Genomic DNA, 22,242 nt, shown 5'->3' on the forward strand with positions numbered 1-22,242 from the left:
AATATAAATATAAGTTTAACTTCATTTGGAAACAACTAAAAAGCTAGCATATGTTATATTTACCACATGAGAGGCACTTTCTTCACAACCAGATAGCTTTTGTCTCAGTCTCTTTTCCTGAGGTGGACTGTCCATTCCAAGCAGTGCCCCAAAGAGAAGTCTTTTGGGCGATTTAACACTCTGCACTACAGGTAGTGATGTATTGGCTACAGGAAATGATGGAATACAAGAGTTAATGTAGATGCGACAAAAGGTTTCATAGCCAAATAGATGAAAAAGTGGCATTGTTGGTAACACTGATGATGATCTCAGGCATAAATGTCACACGTTCACTCCAATTCTAACTATTTACAGCTAGATGCGTACTCAAAAGACCTGTGAAGCAAATGGGGAGGGGCATTGAAATATCTGTAGAGACAACACTGCTTGTTAATCTCATTCATTTAGACCTTGTTTGATGGTGTCAAATAGGTGTATAAATCGACACTCACAGATGCTGAAGATATTATTGAAGTCACCTCCGCTGGAGTTCGGTGTGACCTTTTCCAGGACACACCATTTAAGACTATCTGGTGCGTGACCGAACTTAGTAAAATGATCCACTAAGGGGGCCCCCTGTGTTTGGCATCTAATGCTGTAGTATACAGCACTTTACCTTTTGGATAGTTTGTCCGATGTACAAAAAACCACACAGGCAAGTGATGGCATAGATGACCCCCGTAGAATTACAATTGATGTGTTCTTGTAATGTGTGCGTATAATTGTTGTGTGAGAACTGCCTTATCTCTTGAGTTAGTGGACATGCCTTACAGCTACCACATGGCCCTCGACTGGCGGGATGCCCCATAAAACTGTTTGGATGGGCATGGTCATGGTAGGTAGTAAAGCCTTCACCACGTGGTCTCTTATGTTTTTAGCCTTTTTGAAGGCATGTAGGGGGCACGGTGCATTACCTAGCTCATCGGATATCATGTGCCAGTGCTGTTTGATTATTTTCTTCACTTAGTTGCTTTTCGTAGAGTATGTTGTTACGCATACTAGTCGTTCCTCCTTCTTGTTCTTATCAATTGCTGGTTCCAGGAGATGTTCCCTGTGAACAATATGAAGGTCCATTGACTGACATTGTCAGTGCCAAGGAAGCTACAGAGAGTATATTGGCTGGGCACTTGACAATTCGAGTTCCACAGCACCATGATGGCTTCACTAAACACAGGAGTCTTTGGTAACAAACTACCCCTCTCAATAAATCCACACTGATGCAGTGTGAGATTTATGTACCGTGTACTAACAGGGCTTCTCAGAGGTTACCCCATAAAATCTATGAACCCTGGTATGTTCTCCGACCGGCTGAAGGCAGCCATCTACCAACAGATATGTTTCTGGACCCCTGTGTGGAGAGCCCCTGCTCTATGGGACCAGACCCAATGCAAATCCTGGCCGGAGGTGTCACACCTCGTAATCCCAGGAAGGGTCAGTGCTCAAAGAGAGAAACTTCAAAGGCCTGCCACCTTTTTATTGCGACCCCCAACCTCTGCTGCTAGCAGCAGATGGCAGCCCCTGGTTTACACGTCCACTTTGGGCGAGAAAACCGCTGGGAACTCATTAGAATAGGTTTCCCAAGCTCTGCCAACTGCACCCTAAGGTGGGGGAGGTGAGGTGAAACCCTTCTTTCAGTCTCCGCCATCTTGAAGATGTGGGGTCCACCTTCCATCAGGACTAGGCCTATGACCCTCCCAAAGTTGGCTGACATAAGAGTGTAGTCACCCCAGGTAACGTGCCAATGGCCCTACCTGCTACTCCCCTTAAGAATTATTTAGGTGGGTCCCCCAGACCTGGTACTTATATCTGCAGTGGCCTATGAAGAAGACACCCCAGGAGAGAAAATTGAAGATGACTGCCTTTGCCCGGTCTCAATGTTTGATGAACCTGTGACCAGTTTTGCAGCCAGTGACCTCTGAAAACCCTGGGAGGACTGCTGTCTTTGAAAAAAGCTCCAATCTCCAGAGGACAGCGACCCTGTCCAGAAGAAATCTACTGCAAGGACTCCGGATCCATGCAGATCTTTGCCCCTGCAATCAATCCATTCACGTGCAAGCAGCGTGGTTCCAGGCATACCCAGTCCCTGTTGAAACGCTTTGGGACAAACTCAGACTTTTACCATTGTCCCCGGCCACCCCTGTGCTGCTGGTGGTGCAGTTTTCAAACTCACCTGACCCTTGCTGACCGTAGGGCCCGAAGACTGTCTTTTTAAGTGTGGTACCAACCTGTTAAATCACATTATTGTTTTCCCCATAGGATAACATTGAACAGCCTCAAAAAATATTGTGTTGACTTTTGAAAGCAAAAGATATTTTTTATGTAAAAACGTACTTACCTTAATACGAAGATCTTGGGCATAAAATAAAATATAAAGTATATTTTTCGAAAATAGGTGTGAATCTCCTTTATGGGGCATGTTATGTTAATAATTTCTTATACGATTCAGAAAAGGGGGTGGTGATGAACAGAGTGTCTGAATTAAGCAGACTACTCTTACCCAGTCCAAAGATCAGGGTTTGATCCATCACCGTTATTTAGCTCACTGCACCATCCCAGCTCAGAACCTGGCTATATGCAAATTAGTCTGTCCTGGCCCAGTGCATCATGGGAACAGGGCAGACCAAACTACCAAGCCAATTCTTCTCTAGAAAGGAGACAAGCTACCGGGGACCGGTTTCTGGCATTTCAGCCGTCGTCGGCCCGGCTTGCTTGAATCCTGATGGTGCAGTGAGCAAGGGACTCATGTCTGAGTATACCCTGCCACACCTATAGTGGCCAAAAACGATTCAGAAAAGGCAGTGGTGATGATCAGAGTGTCTGAATTGAGCAGTGATCCATCACCGTTATTTAGCTCACTGCACCATCCCAGCTCAGAACCTGGCTATATGCAAATTAGTCTGTACCTAAGCGTGGAAGGGTATACTCAGATGTGAGTCCCTTGCTCATTGCACCATCAGGATTCAAGCAAGCCAGGTCGACGACGGCTGAAATGCCAGAAACCGGTCCCCAGAAGCTTGTTTCCTTCCCAGTGTAAGAATTGGCTTGGTAGTTTGGTTTGCCCTGTTCCCATCATGCACTGGGACAGGAACAGACTAATTTGCATATAGCCAGGTTCTGAACTGGGATGGTGCAGTGAGCTAAAAAACGGTGTTGGATCTAGCCCTGATCTCTTGACTGGGTGAGAGTATTCTGCTTAATTCAGAAACTCTGTCCATCACCACCCCTTGTTGTTAAATAATTTCTTATAGAGCGCATGTTCACCAAGTGGTTTCTTGGCGCTAGCTTTAGCGTGTACCGGGACCTAGGGCGGCTTACACATGGGCCTGTGTGAACAGCCATGTTTTTAGCATTTTCCTAAAACTCAGGAGGTTGTTGCAGGATCGGATTTCTAATGGAAGGGAATTCCAGAGTCTGGGGGCCAGGGTTGCGAACCTGCAACCGCCCTGACATTGTAGCTTAAATGAGGGAGTGACCAAGAGTTGGAGACTGGTGGAACGAAGAGTGCGGGAGGGGGTGTACCTAGGTAGAAGACATTTAATGAATTTGGGGCTTCGATCGTGCAGGGATTTGAAAATAATGCAGGCCGCCTTGAATATTGTACGTTGGGGAATAGGGAGCCAATGGAGTTCTCTCAGCAGGGGTCTGGAAGATTGCCATATTGGTTGCTGATGGATTAGTCTAGCCACCTGGTTCTGGACTAACTGAAGGCGCTTGCTGAGAAAGAGCGGTAAGCCCAGGTAGATAGAGTTGGCGTAGTCCAGATGAGATAGCACCAAGGCTATCACCACCTGAATCAGGGCCGAATGGGTGAGCATGCGACTGATCTTCCTGATCCTGCACAGCTGAAAGAAGCAGGTGGATACCACTGTGCCTATATGGGTTTTCAAAGATAGATTGCCGTTGATGGTCACCCCTAGGCTTTTTACTGAGGAAGAAGGAGTGGAGGGGAACCAAGTTCTGTGGGCCAATAGTGTGGGCCCAAAAAGGTTTGATTGTTCCCATTTAGGATAATCTCGGTCTTGCCGGGGTTCAGCTTCAGGTGGTTTTGATCCATTCACTGACGGATTAGAAGCATGGTACCCTGGAATTGCTGGATAGACTCGGGGGAATTGTCAATCGTGAAGACAAGCTGGAGATCAGCAGCATAATTGAAGGTGATAGTTTTATTAGCCTTCAGGGACTTAATTAGGGGTAGGAGATACAAATTGAACAGCAAGGGGGAGAGTGATGATCCCTGAGGGACCCCACAGGACGTGGATAATTTGGAGGCAGTGAAGGGGGCTAAGCGTACCGCTTGAGTGCGGCCGGCGAGGAAGGACTCAATCCAGCTACGGGCTGAGCCGCAGATGCCAGTCTGTTCGACACGGTCCATTAAGATGTTATGGTCGACCGTGTTGAACGCGGCAGAAAGGTCCAAAAGGACTAAGGCCTGGGGAATTCCCCGATCAGCATTTCCTCGCATGGTGTCCAGAACAGCTAAGATTACAGTCTCAGTGGAAAGGGCGGAACCCTGCTTGATGAGGGTCCAGGTGATCAGCTTCGAGGATCTTGGCCAGAAACGGGAGCAGGGAGATGGGCCTGTAGTTGGAAAGATTCTTGGTGTCCGCTCCAGGTTTTTTTAAGAGGGGGACCACAACTGCATCCTTAAAGGCTTTAGGGACCCTGCTCTGAGACAAAGATTCATTGAGGAAGGTCAGGATGGGGACAGGAAGGACCGAAAAAAACGTCCTTTAAGATATACGGGGGACAACAGTCCCTGGGCGAGCCAGATTTTACCCTAGCTAGGAGAACCTGCAAGGACTGAGCATCTATGAGTGGGAAGTGGCGTAGGGTGTGAGGGTTAGACATCCAGGCCAGGGAGTCCTCCTTGTGACAGGAGCTGGGAATACTGGCCTTGATACTAGAAATTTTATCCAGGAAATAATTATTCAGGGAGTTACATAGGTCTTGAGTCGCAACAGGCTTAGGTAGAATTCTTTCTGCATTGGATAACTAATTCACTATTGTGAAGATATCCTTCGATTTATTATTAGAGTTTGTGATTCTATCTGAGAAATAGGAGGATTTGGCTGAAATGAAGGCTTTTTTGTAGTGTTTCCGGGCGACTAGGTAGCTAAGTTTCCCTTCTAGAGAATATGCGAGTCTCCATTTCCTCTCTTTTTGACGTAGATCTAATTTTTGAGCACTAAGGTCAGGGGAGAACCATTTCTGGGCTTCAGATCGACGAGCGAGTTTACGTTTTTTGAGGGGAGCAGGTTTGTTGCTGGCTGCTAACAGCCAGTCTGAGATGTTGGTTTCAGTAAGATCCACGTCAGGGTTAGGTGCGGGGATAGAGCTCATAAGGCTGTCCAGGTAATCTTGTTTATTAATGGTGCTCCATTTCCTTATCATACCCCCCATGGTTGCTGGGGTCTTAGGGCTCACAAGAAGTGAGATTGAATTTTATTAAATAGTGATCGGACCAGATACATGGTAGTATTATGGGTGTAGAGACCTCAAGATTAGTAGTCCATACCTGGTCCAAGATATGACCTTTGATATGTGTAGCCGAGGAAATATGGTGGGTGAAATTAAGATTGGAGAGTAATTCCGTCAGCTCAGTGGACTGAGGTCCACCGACTGCATCATTATGCCAGTAGTTCAGATCACCTATTAATAGTATTTTTGCATATTCTGTGGCCAGCATGGCCAACTGCTCGCTTAGGGAGAGAGGGAATGATGGCATGTGTTGTGGGGGTCTGTATATCAGGACGCAAATCAATGGCCCTGTGCAGGAGTCCAGCTTGACAACCATGTTGTCTGCTGCAGGGAGATTTAAAGATGACAGAGGTAAATGTGTGGTCCTTGTGGATTATAGCCGCTACTCCACCACCCACTTTCCCTACTGGCCGATTAACATGTAGGACATAGTAGTGTTGGGGAAGGGCTACCAGTATATCAGGAGTAGAATCAGGATTTAACCATGTCTCCGTAATAAAGAGAAAATATGGCTTATCCGATAGCAAGAGTAGAAAAATGTCTAACTGGTGTTTGACGAGGGAGCGGGTGTTTAGATAGAATATCCAAAGTACAGCATTTTCGGCGGCAATGGGGAGCGGTGCCTGCCCCTGGCGGCAGATAATGTGCGGGAGTTCATGAGGAGTGTTTCGTATTTGAAGAATACCTGTGCGTTTAAGACGTGCGTGGGTGGCTGGGCAGATCGCAAGGTCCGCCTGATGAAGGGCTCTTAATTCCACAGAGTAATAGGTGGAGATTTGTGCAGGGGGTCTGGCCCCTGGGCCCGTACTGGTGCGGACAGGCGCAGACGGGCTTGCCTTTGGTGCACCCCCGCTGAGCTCCCGCGCTGCCTGTTGCATTTCTAACTGTTCCTTGTCTGAGCCTCCTCCCCCGTGCGGCGTGATTGGATGCAGCCTAGGGGTGTGTTAGGAGAGCGCGAGGGAGCCGGTTTCATAGGCACGTAAGGTATGGATTGAGTTGTAATCACCCAAAAAATATACAGGTCACTAACAATTTGCTTTCCTGAAATAATTTTAAAAAGTAGCATTTCATTTTAGCAAGAATACATTTTAAAAGAAACAAAGCGCATAGCAAGCTGTAACAGGTAGCAGTAATCAGAGCTAAAGTGCCCGCTCCCGAGCGGCCTGTGGCTTTTCTAGCCGTTCCCCGTCTGAGCCTCCCCCGTGCGGCGTGATTGGATGCAGCCTAGGGGTGTGTTGGGAGAGCGCGAGGGAGCCGGTTTCGTAGGCAGGTAAGGTATGGACTGAGTCGTAGTCATCCAAAAACATACAGGTCACTAACAATTTGCTGTCCCGAGATAATTTTAAAAAGTGGCATTTCATTTTAGCAAGAATACATTTTAAAAGAAACAAAGCACATAGCAAGCCGTAACAGGTAGCGGTAATCAGAGCTAAATGTGTCCAATGCTGGCCAATATTGCGCAATAAATGTCTTAGAATCCTCTGTGTTAGGTGTAAGCCAGCTCGCCTATACTACCACAAACAGAGCACTTTGGGTTTGACATCGAGCCCTGTACAATTTTGGGGAGCCCCCTGGCCTCTGTGTACAGTATAACAACTTAGTAGCAATATCATATACAGAGCCAGCTTCCAGTTGATGACTCTCTTCAACTTAGAATGGATGATGGAGCCCACAATTCCAGTCTGAGCTTTTTAAAAAACAGCTCTGGCTCAGAGAAAGTAGCCTGGAACAGTGTGGTTTAGTCTGCACATGGGCCTGGGTGTAGGACAGTTTCTTCAACAACTAAGAATAGAACTTGATTCTTCTATGCTATGGTGTATTTGTGGGAGGACCACTTGGAAGATTTTTCACTGTCAGGAGATTTACCAGAGAAAGAAAAGGTTGACCATGTGGGTATTGCATTACAGGGCAAGTAAAAAAAATCCCTTGCAGCTCTCTGATGGCCTTTTGATGTATGCAGACTTAACTCCCACATCAAGGATTACGTTCAGGTCACAACATTCAGATATTGCTGGAATAGGACAGGATGTCAGCTTGGGACCTCTCAAATGTTAGGAGGTGACATTTCACCTAGTCTGCTTATCAAGTTTTGTTATCATTGAAGAATTCACAGAGCTGTGGACCGGCGTCAGTAAGGTGTAAAAAAAAAAAAAAAAAGCTGTTTTGCCATTTCTGGGATGGGGCTCAATGATGAATGAGTGGAGCTCTGCATAAAGAGCAGCGACAGGAGCCAGGTAATACCATTTTGCAGCACTGATAACCATGGCTGGAAAAAACTTTCAGAATTCAGTTTGCCTTCTGGGGATATTCATAACGTCAGTAAGCAGTCACAAGACGTGTACATCAGAAATGTATATTACAAAGAAGTGAATAGGAAGCAGCAGTGTAATTTTACACTGTATCAAAACAAACATCAGGGTATAAACAGATTAAAATGACAACAGAATTGTAATTCATAAAGGATATTAGTATATTAAATGCAGTTCCATTGGTGTACCTGGGCACTCCGAGTTAATCCGTAATTGGGAAGCAGAATTTACCCTCTCAAGATTTCGTGACTTTGGCTGGCTAAATGAGTAAAAGGAACTGGAATGTCTCCTGTTGATAGAAATCTCTTTAAGTCTTGGACTTCTCCTTACGTTAACTTCTGGGAAAAAAGAAACAGAACAGCATGCATCTTAATGAGTTATCCTTTTGTTATATGCCCCTTGATTGTGGGTATTTCTATTTGCAAGTGTAGTTTTCTATTTTTAGGATTAGAGCTGTGAACGTTTGTAAGCCTTTCATTTGCTGACCCCACGTTAGATGAAAAACAAATATCAACAGGCACCAAACTGAAACATCAAAACTAAACAAATAGTTGAGGGATGTGATAAAGAACCAGCACCTGAAATAGAATTCTTGACGAAAATAAGGTTTACTCAAAAGGCCTATAAACACTGGCTAAACACCCATGACCTGATCACCAAATGCAAATGCTACATAATACATCATAGCTACCAGTTAGCTCAGTAATTATTTGGGTCAGGTTGATAACCCCCATGTGAAAGAAATACAGCAAAATATAGGGAAACACAAAGAGGAGGGTGTAGACTGATTACATCACATAGGCCCTTTATAATGAGATCTAGGAGCACAGTAAATCAGAATACATCTGTTGCAATACAGTTATACATCCTACTTTGGGATAACACTAACACCTGGAGATGGTCTTCAGTCATGTGTTACTCACACAGCTTCTTAGCCAGAATACATAATAAGCAATATAAAACAAACTGGCAATTTACATGTTTGTGAACACACACAAATTGGGCCACCGCTGGTTGAATGTTAGATCTAGTTAATGACACACCAAGTAACAAATCTATTTGTTAAACCCTACCATAATCCTGTCCACATGGACAATTTCCTGGCTCCCCAAGGCACGCCAAAGACTGAACCCATTTTGGTTGGTGTAAGAAACTGGCTCTGTATATACAATATCAAAAAGAGATATAGTGTGCAGAGTCCAGCAAGTCCGCAAAGGTATAGCAGAAGATAATACCTTACTCTCAATTTAGTGGTAGCTGGGCAAGGGAGTTAGGCTTATCAGAGGGTAGTGTGAATGCATTTGTTGTACACACTCATTCAAGGCAGGAACACACTCAATGATTTGAGTTACTTTTATTTTAGGAACTAAGTTGAACAGATAAGGTACATTACAGGAAAATAGACTTTTCAGAAATCTAATACTTTCTATATACAGTTGGCAAAGGTTTGTATAGGCATTCAAAATACTTAACATGTGCTTGTAATACTTTTCAATGTAAAAGAAGATACTTTGTATCATTCTCAGAATCAACACAGTGCAATACAGGACCATGCAATCCTAGGAGAGGAAAGACAGGTAAGCAGTCAACTTACAAGTTCAGTCTTCGGGAGGTTTGACCAACACTGGGCAAGGGTCGGACCAAGGTAGGTACTGCACCACCAGCTGCACTGGGGAGGTCAGGAACAGAGGTCACTGGGCCCTATGTTAGCCAATGGGAGCTAGGGGGCAACTCGAAGAGGCCTCAGTTGCAGGCAAGTACCCGGGGTTCGGGGGCACAGGCCCTGGGGGTTGAGGTCAAAACTGCAGAGGCCACCTAGTAGCACCAAATCTGCATCACCAGCGGCACAGGGACGGTAGGGTGTAAAGGAGGAGTTGGGTACTGCAGAAAGCAATGGGAAGCCCAGTTGGAGACAGGCTGCAGGCTCAGTCCAGAAGACTGGCCGAAGGAATCCACCAACTGGAGAGGTGAGTTGGACAGTGAAGGGATGCCGGCACAGCGTCGGTTGGGCACTCCTAAGCCTGGGCGTTGCGGGTGCAGGGGTGTCTTTAAGCCTCTGGTTTCTCTCACCAGATCCGGTCGCGGTCTGGGGGACCCTTCAAGTTGAGACTGCAGGACTCATGGGGAAGTTCAGTAGTGGTCATCCAATGCTGGACTCAAGTCAGGATCGCCGGGGACCCAGCTAACCAGAGTGAGGCATATGCCCCCCTCCCACTGGAAGGTGGCATAATAGGGGGTGCACCCACACCAAGTAAGGGACCCATTGGTCCCAACCTTTACTTTCCTGTAATGCCCCTAAATCTAGTCTTTAGGGGCAACCCTGAACCATGCAGGCATCGTGTTCTGACCACTACACCCCTGGCTCATCCGGATGACGTGGAATCTGGGTACTACACCTTTTGCGCTTGGATTGTTCGAGCGCTCGACGTACTGATACCAGCCACCTGGAGTAGGAACCGTTCCTCCCAGTCTAACCCTTGGTACTCGGAGGAGCTCAGGCGATTAAAAGCCACCTGTCGACAAGCCGAAAGAGCTTGGAGGAAGAGATATGAGAAAGACCTAAAACTATCCTACCTGGCTAAGGTTAAGGTTTACCATAGAGCTGTCTGACGGGCCCGAGCTGATTATTATGCACGGGAATTCCAGGCAAGCTCTAACCCTTCCAAACTGGTTTTTTAAGTCCTGAAGGAGCTCACAGTGAACAGACTCCCTAATACCGAGGTCTGCTCCCTTGCCCACTGTGAGGGTTTGGCCAGTTTCTTTGTGGAAAAAGTTAACGCCATCTATCGCTCTTTTCCCAAAGTTGACCCGGGTAGTACAACCTTAACACCTCGTACTTCTCAAAGCTTGGCCACTCTTCCCATACCATCGGAACCGGAGTTTAATCTCCTGGTGGCCAAGGTCAAATCTGGCTCTCCAGATGACCCTCTGAGACCAGCCCAGGTTGTGGACTCAGCACCCCTCTGTTTTCCTCCTATTCGCCATCTTGTGGAGCAATCCCTAACCACCGGTTCAGTTCCGCCTGCCTGGAAGGCTGCTTGCGTCGTGCCTATCATAAAAAAACCAGGACTGGATCCGTTGAAGCCGGAGAGCTATCGACCAATCTCTCTCCTTCCATGGGTGGCAAAGATCACAGAGGCCCATGTGAATAACATCTTAACGAAACATCTGACTTCAGCACAATTATTGGATCCCACACAGAATGGCTTTAGACCCGGACACAGTACAGAGACGGCACTCTTATATATGGTTGAACACCTCCGCTCTGTACTAGATGCTGGTCAAACGGCGGCACTGGTCCTTTTGGACCTCAGTGCCGCCTTTGACACTGTATCCCATCCCATTCTTGTCCAGAGGCTTAGTGAGGCTGGCATTTCAGGCGGTGCATTAGACTGGCTTCAGTCGTTCCTTTCGGAACGCTCCTTTCAGGTGGTTTTACCACCATTTAGATCTAAATCTTGTGCCATCACCCAGGGAGTCCCGCAGGGGTCGGCGTTCAACCATTAGCGGAGGTTGCGAATAGTTGGGGCCTCACAATGGTATCCTACGCCGATGATACCCAGTTGGCGGTGGCCCTTAATGGAGATTCCGACCAACTGGCATCCAACTTTGCGGATGGTTTGAGGGCAGTTGCCAGCTGGCTAACGGCCAACTGTTTACAGCTCAACGCCCTCAAAACCGAGGTGATGGTACTGGGAAAACAGCCTGATCTGTGGGGTGCAAACTGGTGGCCTAAGGAGCTGGGACCCCCCCCAAAACCTGTGTCGGAACTAAAGAACCTTGGCGTTTGGCTGGATTCCAAACTTACCTTCTCGTGCCACACTAAGAAGGTGGCATCTATGTGCTTCGGCATCTTACGTGGTCTGAGGCCTATCCTCAAATTCTTCGATGCCCCCACTCCCCAGATGGTGGTTCAAGCGAGTGTACTATCTAGACTCGACTACGCCAGCGCACTACTTCAGGGCGCTAACCAGGCGGAAGTCCTGCGATTCCAACGGGTCCAGAATGCGGCAGCCAGAGCCCTGGCAGGCCTCCCGCGTGTCTGCTCAGCCCGCAGCACAATTGTTAAACTACACTGGTTGCCAGTCATCAGACGCATCGAATTCAAGGCCTTATGTTTTGCTTTCAAAATTTTGAAATCTGACACTCCCGCCATCCTCCAGCATCTCCTGACTCCTTATACTCCTTCGCGTAGCCTGCGCTCTGCTGGCCAAAGTCTGGCACTTGTTCCCCGATTCCATAAATGTAGATTGGGCGGTCGATCGTTCATGGTGTTGGCCGCCAAACTGTGGAATGCACTTCCTGTCCACATTCGTTCTTTAGAAAACCTTTTCGCCTTTAGGAAAGCTATGAAAACTTATCTTTTCCCCCTGCCCTATTAGCTTCCTTTTGATTTCTGCTTGTTAGTTATGTTTTTTTCAGATATAGCGCCAGGACGCCCCTTCGCTGGGGCAGCTGTGCGCTCAAAAATACACTTAACATAACATAACATAACATGCCTACTCAGACCAAAAGCGACAAGAGAAGAAGGAAGGCAGGACAGACGAAGCTGTGCTGAAACTAAGAAGACGAGAACGCCCACTGACTTGGCCACAGCCCTACTGGCCTGTCCCCACCTCGAAACTGCTCCAGGGAAATCCTGGTGTGTCCTGCAGCCAGCAGCCACAGGAACCAGACAGACCTGCCCTGCCTTCATAGCCAAAGACTTTGTCTCCAGTGAGCAATGTATTTGCTCACCCACAGACTCAGGCCCCAGCCAAGTCTGCACCACTCTGCACCAGACGTCTACGGCCCGAGTTCGAGTGGCCCAACGTCATGAGGAGGTCTCCCCGGCGATCCTGATCTGAGATCTGGTGACTCTGACCTGCCTCAAATCTCCAAGCGAAGCCTGCAGCCTCTTTCTTGAGGATCCCCCCCCCCCTTGACCGCGATTGGAGCTGGTAAGGAAAACCCTACGCCTAAAGACACTCCTGCACCCCACGTCCCACTGCGTTGGGTGGCCCAACCAACGGTGTCCCAGCATCCCCAGGCATCCCAACTTACATCTCCAACTGGTGGTCACCTCCAGAAGATCTACGTGCCCGAGCCTGCAGTCTTTGTTGCAACTGGAGAATCCTCATTGAAATCAATAGGGCACCCAATGCCAAAACAGCACCCTGCACCCAGCCGCCCTTGCGCCACTGCGGGTGTAGTTTTGGGTATTAACTCTGATCCCCCTTTGCCCTTAGCTTAACACCAGGAGCTTTGCTCCCACAACCTTGTGGCCTGCTTGTGAGCAGCCACCAACCAGAGGTCCCCTATCCCCCATTGGATAACACTGGACCACAGCACTGTGTACCCGGCCGCCATAGTTCCCCTGAGGGTGCTTTGAAAGTGCATCCTTGACCCTGTAGGAACCCTAGTTCTAATCCCAGCACACCAACTCACAAACCAAAGTACTTACACCTTGAAACCGATGAACAAGTTACTTACCTTTGGTAAAGCTTTTTCTGATAGATACAATATCTGCTGGTGAATTCCTCACCTTGTGAATATCCCCTTGCGAAATTCTTTTTGTAGCTTCGCGCCGACGTGGATGACGTCAGAGGCACGGCATCGCGCGCGACTCCGCTGACGTCACCGTAATAGGCCCACGCCCGCGTGATGACATCAGTTCCGCCATTTTTTCCGTGCCTTTGAGGCACACGGACGGACCGACAACAGTAGATATATATACACAGTACACAATATTCAAGATAAAACACACAGTGTAAAGACAATGCAGCAATTCAATAAGAATAACATATATACATTTAAACATTGTCATTATCTAAGGTATAAAAGAGTGGACAACGGGGAGGCGGGTGGGCATGTGAGGCATCCACAGGTAGACACTGTATCTACTAGAAAAAGCGTTACCGAAGGTAAGTAACTTGTTCTTCTGATAGATACATCTGCCAGTGGATTCCTCACCTTCTGAATAGAGTCCCAACTCCCGAAGGAGGGTGTCCACTTTCCTATACCAGAAAATCCTGGAGGACAGAACGCGCAAAGTGGCCGTCCCTCCTCACTTCGGAATCCAAGCAGTAATGCTTCGCGAAAGTGTGGAGGGAAGCCCAAGTCGCCGCTCTACAAATGTCCTCTACAGGTACACCCCTAGACAAAGCAAATGTAGAAGACTTTGCTCTAGTAGAGTGAGCCCTTATACCCTCTGGAGGTTCCTTAACCGCCAGGGAGTAGCAGATCTTGATGCATAGAATGATCCATCTTGAAAGTGTGCGCGTGTGCGCTTGTGCACAGCTCTTCCTTTCTTGCAGCCAGCAAATCCAACAAACAGCTGGTCATCCACCCTGAACTCACTTGTTCTGTCCAGGTAGAAGCTCACCGCCCTCTTAGGGTCCAAGCAGTGAAGTCTCTCCTCCTCCTTGGAAGGGTGAGGGGGGAGGATAGAAGGTAGGAAGGTTAACAGACTGCCCCAGATGGAAGGGAGTTACCACCTTAGGCAGAAAAGCAGCCCTGGTCCTAAGAACCATTCGTTCAGCATGAATGGTCAAGAATGGGGGCTTCGAACTAAGAGCTTGAAGCTCACTTACCCTCCTTGCCGAGGTAATAGCAACCAGGAATACTGTCTTAAAAGATAAAAGTCTCAAGGGACACTTGTGCAAAGGTTCGAAAGGAGAACCCATCAGGAAAGTAAGCACCAGATTTAAGTCCAATTGAGGCACAATAAAGGGAGTAGGAGGACATTTATTTGTAAGGCCCTTCAAAAACTTAAAACCACAGGAGATTTAAACAATGACGGCTGATCCGGCAAACAGAGAAATGCCGACAAAGCCGAAAGATAACCCTAGACTGTGGCAACAGAAAACCCTTGCTGCGCCAAAGAAAGAGCAAACTGCAGTATATCACATAAACGAGTCTTCAATGGGTCAACAGATTTCTCTCCACACCAAGTGACAAATTTAGACCATCTGTATGAATAGATTGATTTGGTGGAGTAATGCCTGGCCGACAGAATGACATCCACCACATCATGTGGGAGAGAAAAGGAATTCAGGTTGCCCCATTCAATCTCCAGGCATGAAGGTGTAAGGTCTGGAGGTGGGGGTTGTAGAAGAACAAAAGGGACACTAGTGGTCTAACAGTGGTTGAGAAAAAACAGAGGGTGGCATAGGCTGTGTCTTATGTATGTGGCACCACAGTATACAGAAAACCCATCAGCCCACCCAATGGCGGAGCATCATCACCTGGGATTTTTTGTAAAAGAAAACTGGTATCTCATCCAGGAGTCCCACTAGCTGTTATCGTGGGACATCCAAGAAAGGATCCGCCAGTGGTGTACAACCAAAGATTGAGATGCGGTGGTGCTGAAAAATAAATATAAATTAAAGTGTTGAAAAAGGAGAAAAAGTGAAAACAAAAATTGACTATTATAATGCCAGAAGAACCGATTTATTAAGCGGTCATAATAATGTGAAGATTAAAAATAGTGTTAGCATCCAATGATGTTTGAATAGGTCAACATGTTTCAGCCAATCAAGGACGATAAGTAGTCCAGTGGCTTTCTTCAGGACCAAATACTAAAACACTACTGTAAATATGTGAAGAAAATATATAATATAATGGAAGTAAATAATCTGAGAGACCCTACCATTTGACGGTGTTCCAAAATCTGGAAGTGGTGTCTCAGAGATAAATCGGTTCCTGTAAAATAATGTACATACATATATATACCAACACATACATATATACAGACAGGAAGAAGCCACTAAATGTAACAATTACACACCACATAAATCAATGCTGTAGCTATTACATTCCATCAGCATTCTTGATTGTATCCACAAGGTATGCCAATTGTAACTCAACCAGAACAATCTTGGGATCAGACCTCACCTCTCCTGGCGCTAGCAAGAGACAATATTTTCCTGCCATTTATGTTATATTATGTAAGCAATCATAAAACCTTGGTAGGCGCTTGAGACACACAAGGACAGTCTCTAAGAGACCTGTTGATGTTTAAATAATGTTTAATGTAACCATATGGTTAGATAGCCCAGTCTAAATTGTTATAAAGTGCCTGGTATCACATAATAACCTGGTTCTATTGCTTGATGCATAAACGCTAATCTCAGCGTTGTCTTTAAAGAAATTGCCCAGAAGGACTGAAAAGACGGCCAAATTGACAACCGGCAGTCAAAATGAAAAATGAAGGATGCCAACAGTCGAGAAATACTCTCGGAGAAGGTGCCGCCAAATCCTGGTATCGTCCCTGGGCTAGGGGTGTAGAACCTGCCCCTCCGTCTGAAAGAGGAGATTTGCCCTGAAAGGGAGACAGAGCGGCAGGCACGAGTAGAGGTGGAGAAGATCTGTGTACCACACCCTTCTTGGCCAATCCGGGGCGACCAATATGACTTGGGCCCGGTCTTGGCGAATCTTCCTCAGAACCCGAGGAATCAAGGGTATGGGAGGAAACGCGTAAAGGAGTTGCGAGTCCCAACTCAACTGAAACGCGTCCCCCAAAGCTCCCTGCATCGGATATTGGAGACTGCAGAATGACAGTCAGTGAGCATTCTCGCGATGGCGAACAGGTCCACCTGAGGAGTCCCCCATGTCCGAAAGACGTGACGAACTACCTCCGGATGGAGCCTCCACTCGTGGTCGGCTGTGAACTGCTGACACAGTCTACACGCACGTTCAGAACTCCGGCCAGATGATTTGCCATCAGACAAATCTGATGGTCCTGAACCCAGGACCAGAGACACAGAGCCTCTCTGCAGAGACACTGCGACCCTACTCCTCCCTGTTTGTTGACATACCACATCGCGTTGGTGTTGTCAGTCAGGACTTGGACTGACCGACCGCGAAGGGAAGGGAGGAAGGCCTTGAGTGCCAAACGTATCGCCCGCAATTCAAGAAGGTTGATCTGAAGCAACCTTTCCACTGGAGACCAAAGGCCTTTGACCTCCAGATCCCCGAGATGAGCACCCCACCCTAGAGTGGATGCATCCGTTATCACTGTGGCCACAGCTGGAGGCAGTTGAAAAGGCTTCCCTTGAGACAGGTTGCCTTCTACTACCCACCAAGTCAGATCCGCTGCATTTTCTCTGGAGATCCTCACAGACTCCCTGAGATCTTCGTTGTGTTGATACCACTGCCTGCCGAGGCACCACAGGAGTGCCCTCATGTGCCAGCATGCATTGTTGACCAACAGAATGCAGGAAGCCATCAGACCGAACAGACGAAGGACCTTCAGGACTGGAACGACCGCTCCATTGAAAAATAAAGGAATCAACTCCTGTATGTCTAGACTCCAGCGAGTCCAGAATGCCGCCGCCAGAGGTTTGACCGGCCTCCCCCGCCATAAGTCAGTGACCAATGCCCTTACGAAACTTCACTGGCTTCCCGTGGAAAAAAGGATCCAATTTAAAACTTTATGCTTAGCATTTAAAATCCTGAAAACGGCCTCCCTCCTCATGCTATGTCCACTCCTCTCATCCTACGTTCCCCGACGCACTTTGCGCTCTGAGGGACAGAACCCAGCTGCAGTGCCCCGCATTAAACTAGCCAGGATGGGCAGCCGCTCATTCAGATATCTTGCGGCAAAGCTCTGGAATGAACTCCCAATTCAACTACGGGGAATGAACGATTGGTTATCTTTCAGAAAAGCTATAAAAACTCATCTCTTTTGTTAGTTTGTAATATCTCCAGTATATTACTTCAGTATCTCTTTCCCGCTCAGTTTCATGCAGCCAGCGCCGGGACGCCCCTTGGCTGGGGCAGCCGCGCGCTATACAAGCTCATATAACATAACATAACATATGTCGCGAATCCTTTGAGGAGGAGGGAATGCACGACACACAGTTGTATCCAGTACCGCACCTATGAACAGGTTGCCCTGGGAGGGCACAAGGTGAGATTTGGGCACATTTATCGAAAAACCCAACCTGTACAACAACTGAGTTGTCACTTGCAGATGATGGAGCACCTTCTCTGGAGATTCTGCTTTGATCAGCCAATGGTCCAGATACAGGAATACCGGTATCCCCGATCTTCTGAGATGTGCTGCCACCACAGCCATCACCTTGATGAAGACTCGAGGCGCAGTAGTAAGACCAAATGGTAGAACCGCAAACTGGTAATGTTGTGATCCTACCGTAAAGAACAAGTTACTTACCTTCGGTAACGCTTTTTCTGGTAGATACTATATCTGCCTGTGGATTCCTCACCTTGTGAATATTCCCCTTGCGCCAGCAACATTCGGAAATTCTTTTTCGTAGCCTCGCGCCGACGTGGATAGGACGTCACAGAGACACAGCTCCGCTCGCGACTCCGCTGACGTCACCGACGCCTATAATAGGCCCACGCCGGCGTGATGACATCAGTTCCGCCTTTTTTCTGTGCCATCGAGGCACACGGACGGACCAATGACAGTAGATATATACAAAGTTTACACAGTACACAATAGTCAAGGCAAAACACACAGTGCAAAGTAAATGCAGGAAAGCAATTGAAACATTACCTTGACATCAAAATAAATATACATTACAATAACTCTGGCATAGAAGAGTGGACAACGGGGAGGCGGGTGGGTCAGGGAGGAATCCACAGGCAGATATAGTATCTACCAGAAAAAGCGTTACCGAAGGCAAGTAACTTGTTCTTCTGATAGATACATCTGCCGTGTGGATTCCTCACCTTGTGAATAGAGTCCCACAGCAGTCCCCACTCCCGGAGGAGGGTGTCCACTCATCTAAACCAGGAAATCCTGAAGGACAGAGCGAGCAAAGTGGCCGTCCCTCCTCACCTCAGTGTCCAAGCAGTAATGCTTAGCAAACGTGTGGAGGGAGGACCAAGTTGCCGCTCTACAAATGTCCTCCACAGGAACACCTCTAGCCAAAGCCGAGGTTGACGACTTAGCTCTAGTTGAATGAGCCCTAATACCCTCTGGAGGTTCCTTACCGGCCAAAGAGTAGCAGATCTTAATGCACAGAACGATCCATCTTGATAAAGTCCTTTTATGGACCGCTCTTCCCTTCTTGCAGCCAGCAAAGCCAATGAAGAGTTGATCATCCAAGCGACAGTCTTTAGTTCTGTCCAAATAAAAAGACACCGCCCTCTTAGGGTCCAGACGGTGTAACCTCTCCTCCTCCTTTGAAGGGTGCGGGGGAGGATAAAAGGTAGGGAGGGTAATGGATTGACCAAGGTGGAAAGGAGCCACCACCTTAGGTAGAAAAGCAGCCCTGGTCCTTAGAACCATCCGATCAGCATGTATGGTCAATAACGGGGGCTTGGAACTAAGAGCTTGAAGCGTACTCACCCTCCTTGCCGAGGTAATTGCAACAAGGAAAACTGCCTTAAAGGTTAAAAGCCTCATAGGACATTTATGAAGGGGCTCAAAGGGAGAGCCCATCAGAAAAGTCAAGACAAGATTCAAGTCCAACTGAGGTACAATAAAAGGAGTAGGAGGGAACTTGTTTACAAGACCCTTCAAAAACCTCAAAACTACAGGAGACTTAAAAAGAGAGGGCTGATCAGGCAAACAAATAAAAGCCGACAGCGCCGAAAGATGGCCCTTAACAGTGGCAACTGCAAGCCCCTGTTGGGCCAAAGAAAGAGCAAACCGGAGCACATCTGATAAATGGGCTCTCAACGGGTCAATATCATTCTCACCACACCAAATAACAAACCTAGACCATCTATAAGAATAGACAGTCTTAGTGGAGTCACGTCTGGCAGACAAAATGACATCCACCACATCAGGTGTGAGAGAATAGGAAATCAGGTTGCCCCGTTCAATCTCCAGGCATGAAGGTGCAATGTCTGGAGGTGGGGGTGTAGAACCTGCCCCTCCATCTGAGAGAGGAGGTCTGCCCTGAGAGGGAGACGGAGCGGCGGGTGAGAGGAGAGGTGGAGTAGATCTGTATACCACACCCTTCTTGGCCAATCCGGGGCGACCAATATAACTCGGGCCCGGTCTTGGCGAATTTTCCTCAAAACCCGAGGAATCAAGGGTATGGGAGGAAACGCGTAAAGGGGTTGATTTCCCCAACTCAACTGAAACGCGTCCCCCAAGGCTCCTTGCACCGGATACTGGAGACTGCAGAATGACGGGCAGTGAGCATTCTCGTGAGTGGCAAACAGGTCCACCCGAGGAGTCCCCCACGTCCGAAAGACGCGACGAACCACCTCCGGATGAAGTCTCCACTCGTGGTCGGCAGAGAACTGCCGGCTGAGACTGTCCGCACGCACGTTCAGAACTCCGGCCAGATGATTTGCCATCAGACAAATCTGGTGGTCCTGAACCCAGGACCAGAGACGCAGAGCCTCTCTGCAGAGACACTGCAACCCCACTCCTCCCTGCTTGTTGATGTACCACATCGCGGTTGTGTTGTCCGTCAGGACTTGGATCGACCGACCGCGAAGGGAAGGGAGGAAGGCCTTGAGCGCCAAACGTATCGCCCGCAACTCTAGAAGGTTGATGTGAAGCAACCTTTCCTTTGGAGACCAAAGACCCTTGACCTCCAGATCCCCCAGATTAACACCACACCCTAGAGTGGATGCATCCGTTATCACCGTGGCCACCGATGGAGGTAGATGGAAAGGCTTCCCTTGCGACAGGTTGCCTTCCACGCTCCACCAAGACAGATCCGCTGCAGTTTCTCTGGAGATCTTCACCGACTCCCCGAGATCTCCGTTGTGCTGATACCACTGCCTGCGGAGGCACCACTGGAGTGCCCTCATGTGCCAGCGTGCATGGTTGACCAGGAGAATGCAAGAAGCCATCAGACCGAGCAGGCGAAGGACCTTCAGGACTGGAACGACCGCTCCATAGAAAAACAAAGGAAACATTTCCTGAATGTCGCGAATCCTTTGAGGAGGAGGGAATGCACGACAAACAGTAGTGTCCAGTACGGCACCTATGAACAGGTTGCGCTGGGAGGGCACCAGGTGAGACTTGGGTACATTTATCGAAAAACCCAACCTGAACAACAACTGATTTGTCTCTTGCAGATGATGGAGCACCTTCTCTGACGACTCCGCTTTGATCAGCCAGTCGTCCAAATAAGGGAACACAGGTATCCCCGACCTCCTGAGATGAGCTGCCACCACTGCCATCACCTTGGTGAAGACTCGAGGCGCAGTAGTAAGACCAAACGGAAGGACCGCAAACTGGTAGTGCTGCGACCCAACCGTGAAACGGAGATACTTCCTGTGCGACTTCAGGATGGGAATATGGAAATACGCGTCCTGCAAGTCGAGCGACACAATCCAGTCTCCTTCCATCAACGCTTGAAGAACCTGAACAAGGGTGAGCATCTTGAATTTCTCCTGCTTCAGATAGAGATTCAAGATCCTGAGTTCCAGGATTGGACGAAGCCTGCCATCCTTCTTGGGGATCAGGAAATACCGGGAGTAGCATCCCTGACCCCTTTCCTGCTCTGGGACCACCTCTATCGCACCCTTTCGTAACAGAGTTAGAACCTCCTCCTGCAGAAGAGACAGATGTTCCTCGGTGCAAAAACCTTGACAAGGAGGGTAAACAGGGGGGAATTCCCGAAAGGGAAGGGCATACCCATTTTCCACAAGATTGAGAACCCAAAGATCTGTCGTAACCGATTCCCAATCCTGTAGAAAATGGGTAAGCCGACCCCCAACCGGACCCACATGATCCTGAATAGCGGATCTAGGGCTGCTTTTCTGCGGCAGGGGGGTTGGAAGAGGTGGAGGAAGAGGAGGGCTGACGTCCACGAGGACGCGCTCTTTGCTTCCCCCTGTACGATCTGTACACTGAATTTTGCTGCTGCTGCTGTTGCTGCTGTTGGCCTTGCCGGAAATTCCGAAAGGAGCGACCAAAGCCCCTGAACCTTCTGTTGGAAGAAGTGCCCCTGATCTGGAGACCCAAAGACTTCGCTGTTGCCCTGCAATCCTTGAATCTCTCAAGAGCTGCATCCGCCTTCTTCCCAAAGAGACCTGAACCATCAAAAGGAAGATCAAGCAGAGTCGCCTGAACATCAGCCGAAAAGTCCGATGACTTCAACCAGGCTGACCTCCTAGTGGCGACAGCGGTGCCCATAATACGAGCCACAAAGTCGGCAGTGTCCAGACCACTTTGAATAACCTGGCGGGCTGCTGCCTGAGTGTCAGAAATCACCTCCTCAAAATCCTTCCGGTTGGCGTCAGGAATTTTTGGAGCCAGGATACGCAAGGAATCCATCAGGGCATGCACATACCTTCCCATTAGACATGTGGCATTAGTTGACTTCAACGCCATACTAGCCGATGAAAAGGTCTTTTTTGCGACCTGGTCCTGTTTCTTTGCCTCCTTCTCACAAGGAACCTGAGGAAAGGCACTAAAACTCTTCTTTGAACAGGCAGCCTGAATGACCAGGCTCTCTGGCGAAGGATGTGAAAACAGAAAAGCCGGGTCCTCAGG

The 22,242-nt window shown here is 48.2% G+C and overlaps 1 protein-coding gene across 1 annotated transcript in view; it reads right to left on the reverse strand.

Annotated features, from left to right (window-relative positions):
- The window catches only part of LOC147733535 (treslin-like), a 542,019-nt gene that overhangs the window by 154,590 nt on the left and 365,187 nt on the right, over positions 1-22,242 (reverse strand). The window contains exons 14-15 of the mRNA XM_086956935.1: positions 8,015-8,164; positions 64-206 (exon numbers count right to left, since the gene is read on the reverse strand). Coding sequence (XP_086813061.1) covers positions 64-206; positions 8,015-8,164 — 293 coding nt within the window. The remainder of the gene's footprint in view (positions 1-63; positions 207-8,014; positions 8,165-22,242) is intronic.

Source organism: Lissotriton vulgaris, chromosome 2_1 (assembly GCF_964263255.1).
Source record: "Lissotriton vulgaris chromosome 2_1, aLisVul1.2, whole genome shotgun sequence".
Taxonomy (NCBI): Eukaryota; Metazoa; Chordata; class Amphibia; order Caudata; family Salamandridae; genus Lissotriton; species Lissotriton vulgaris.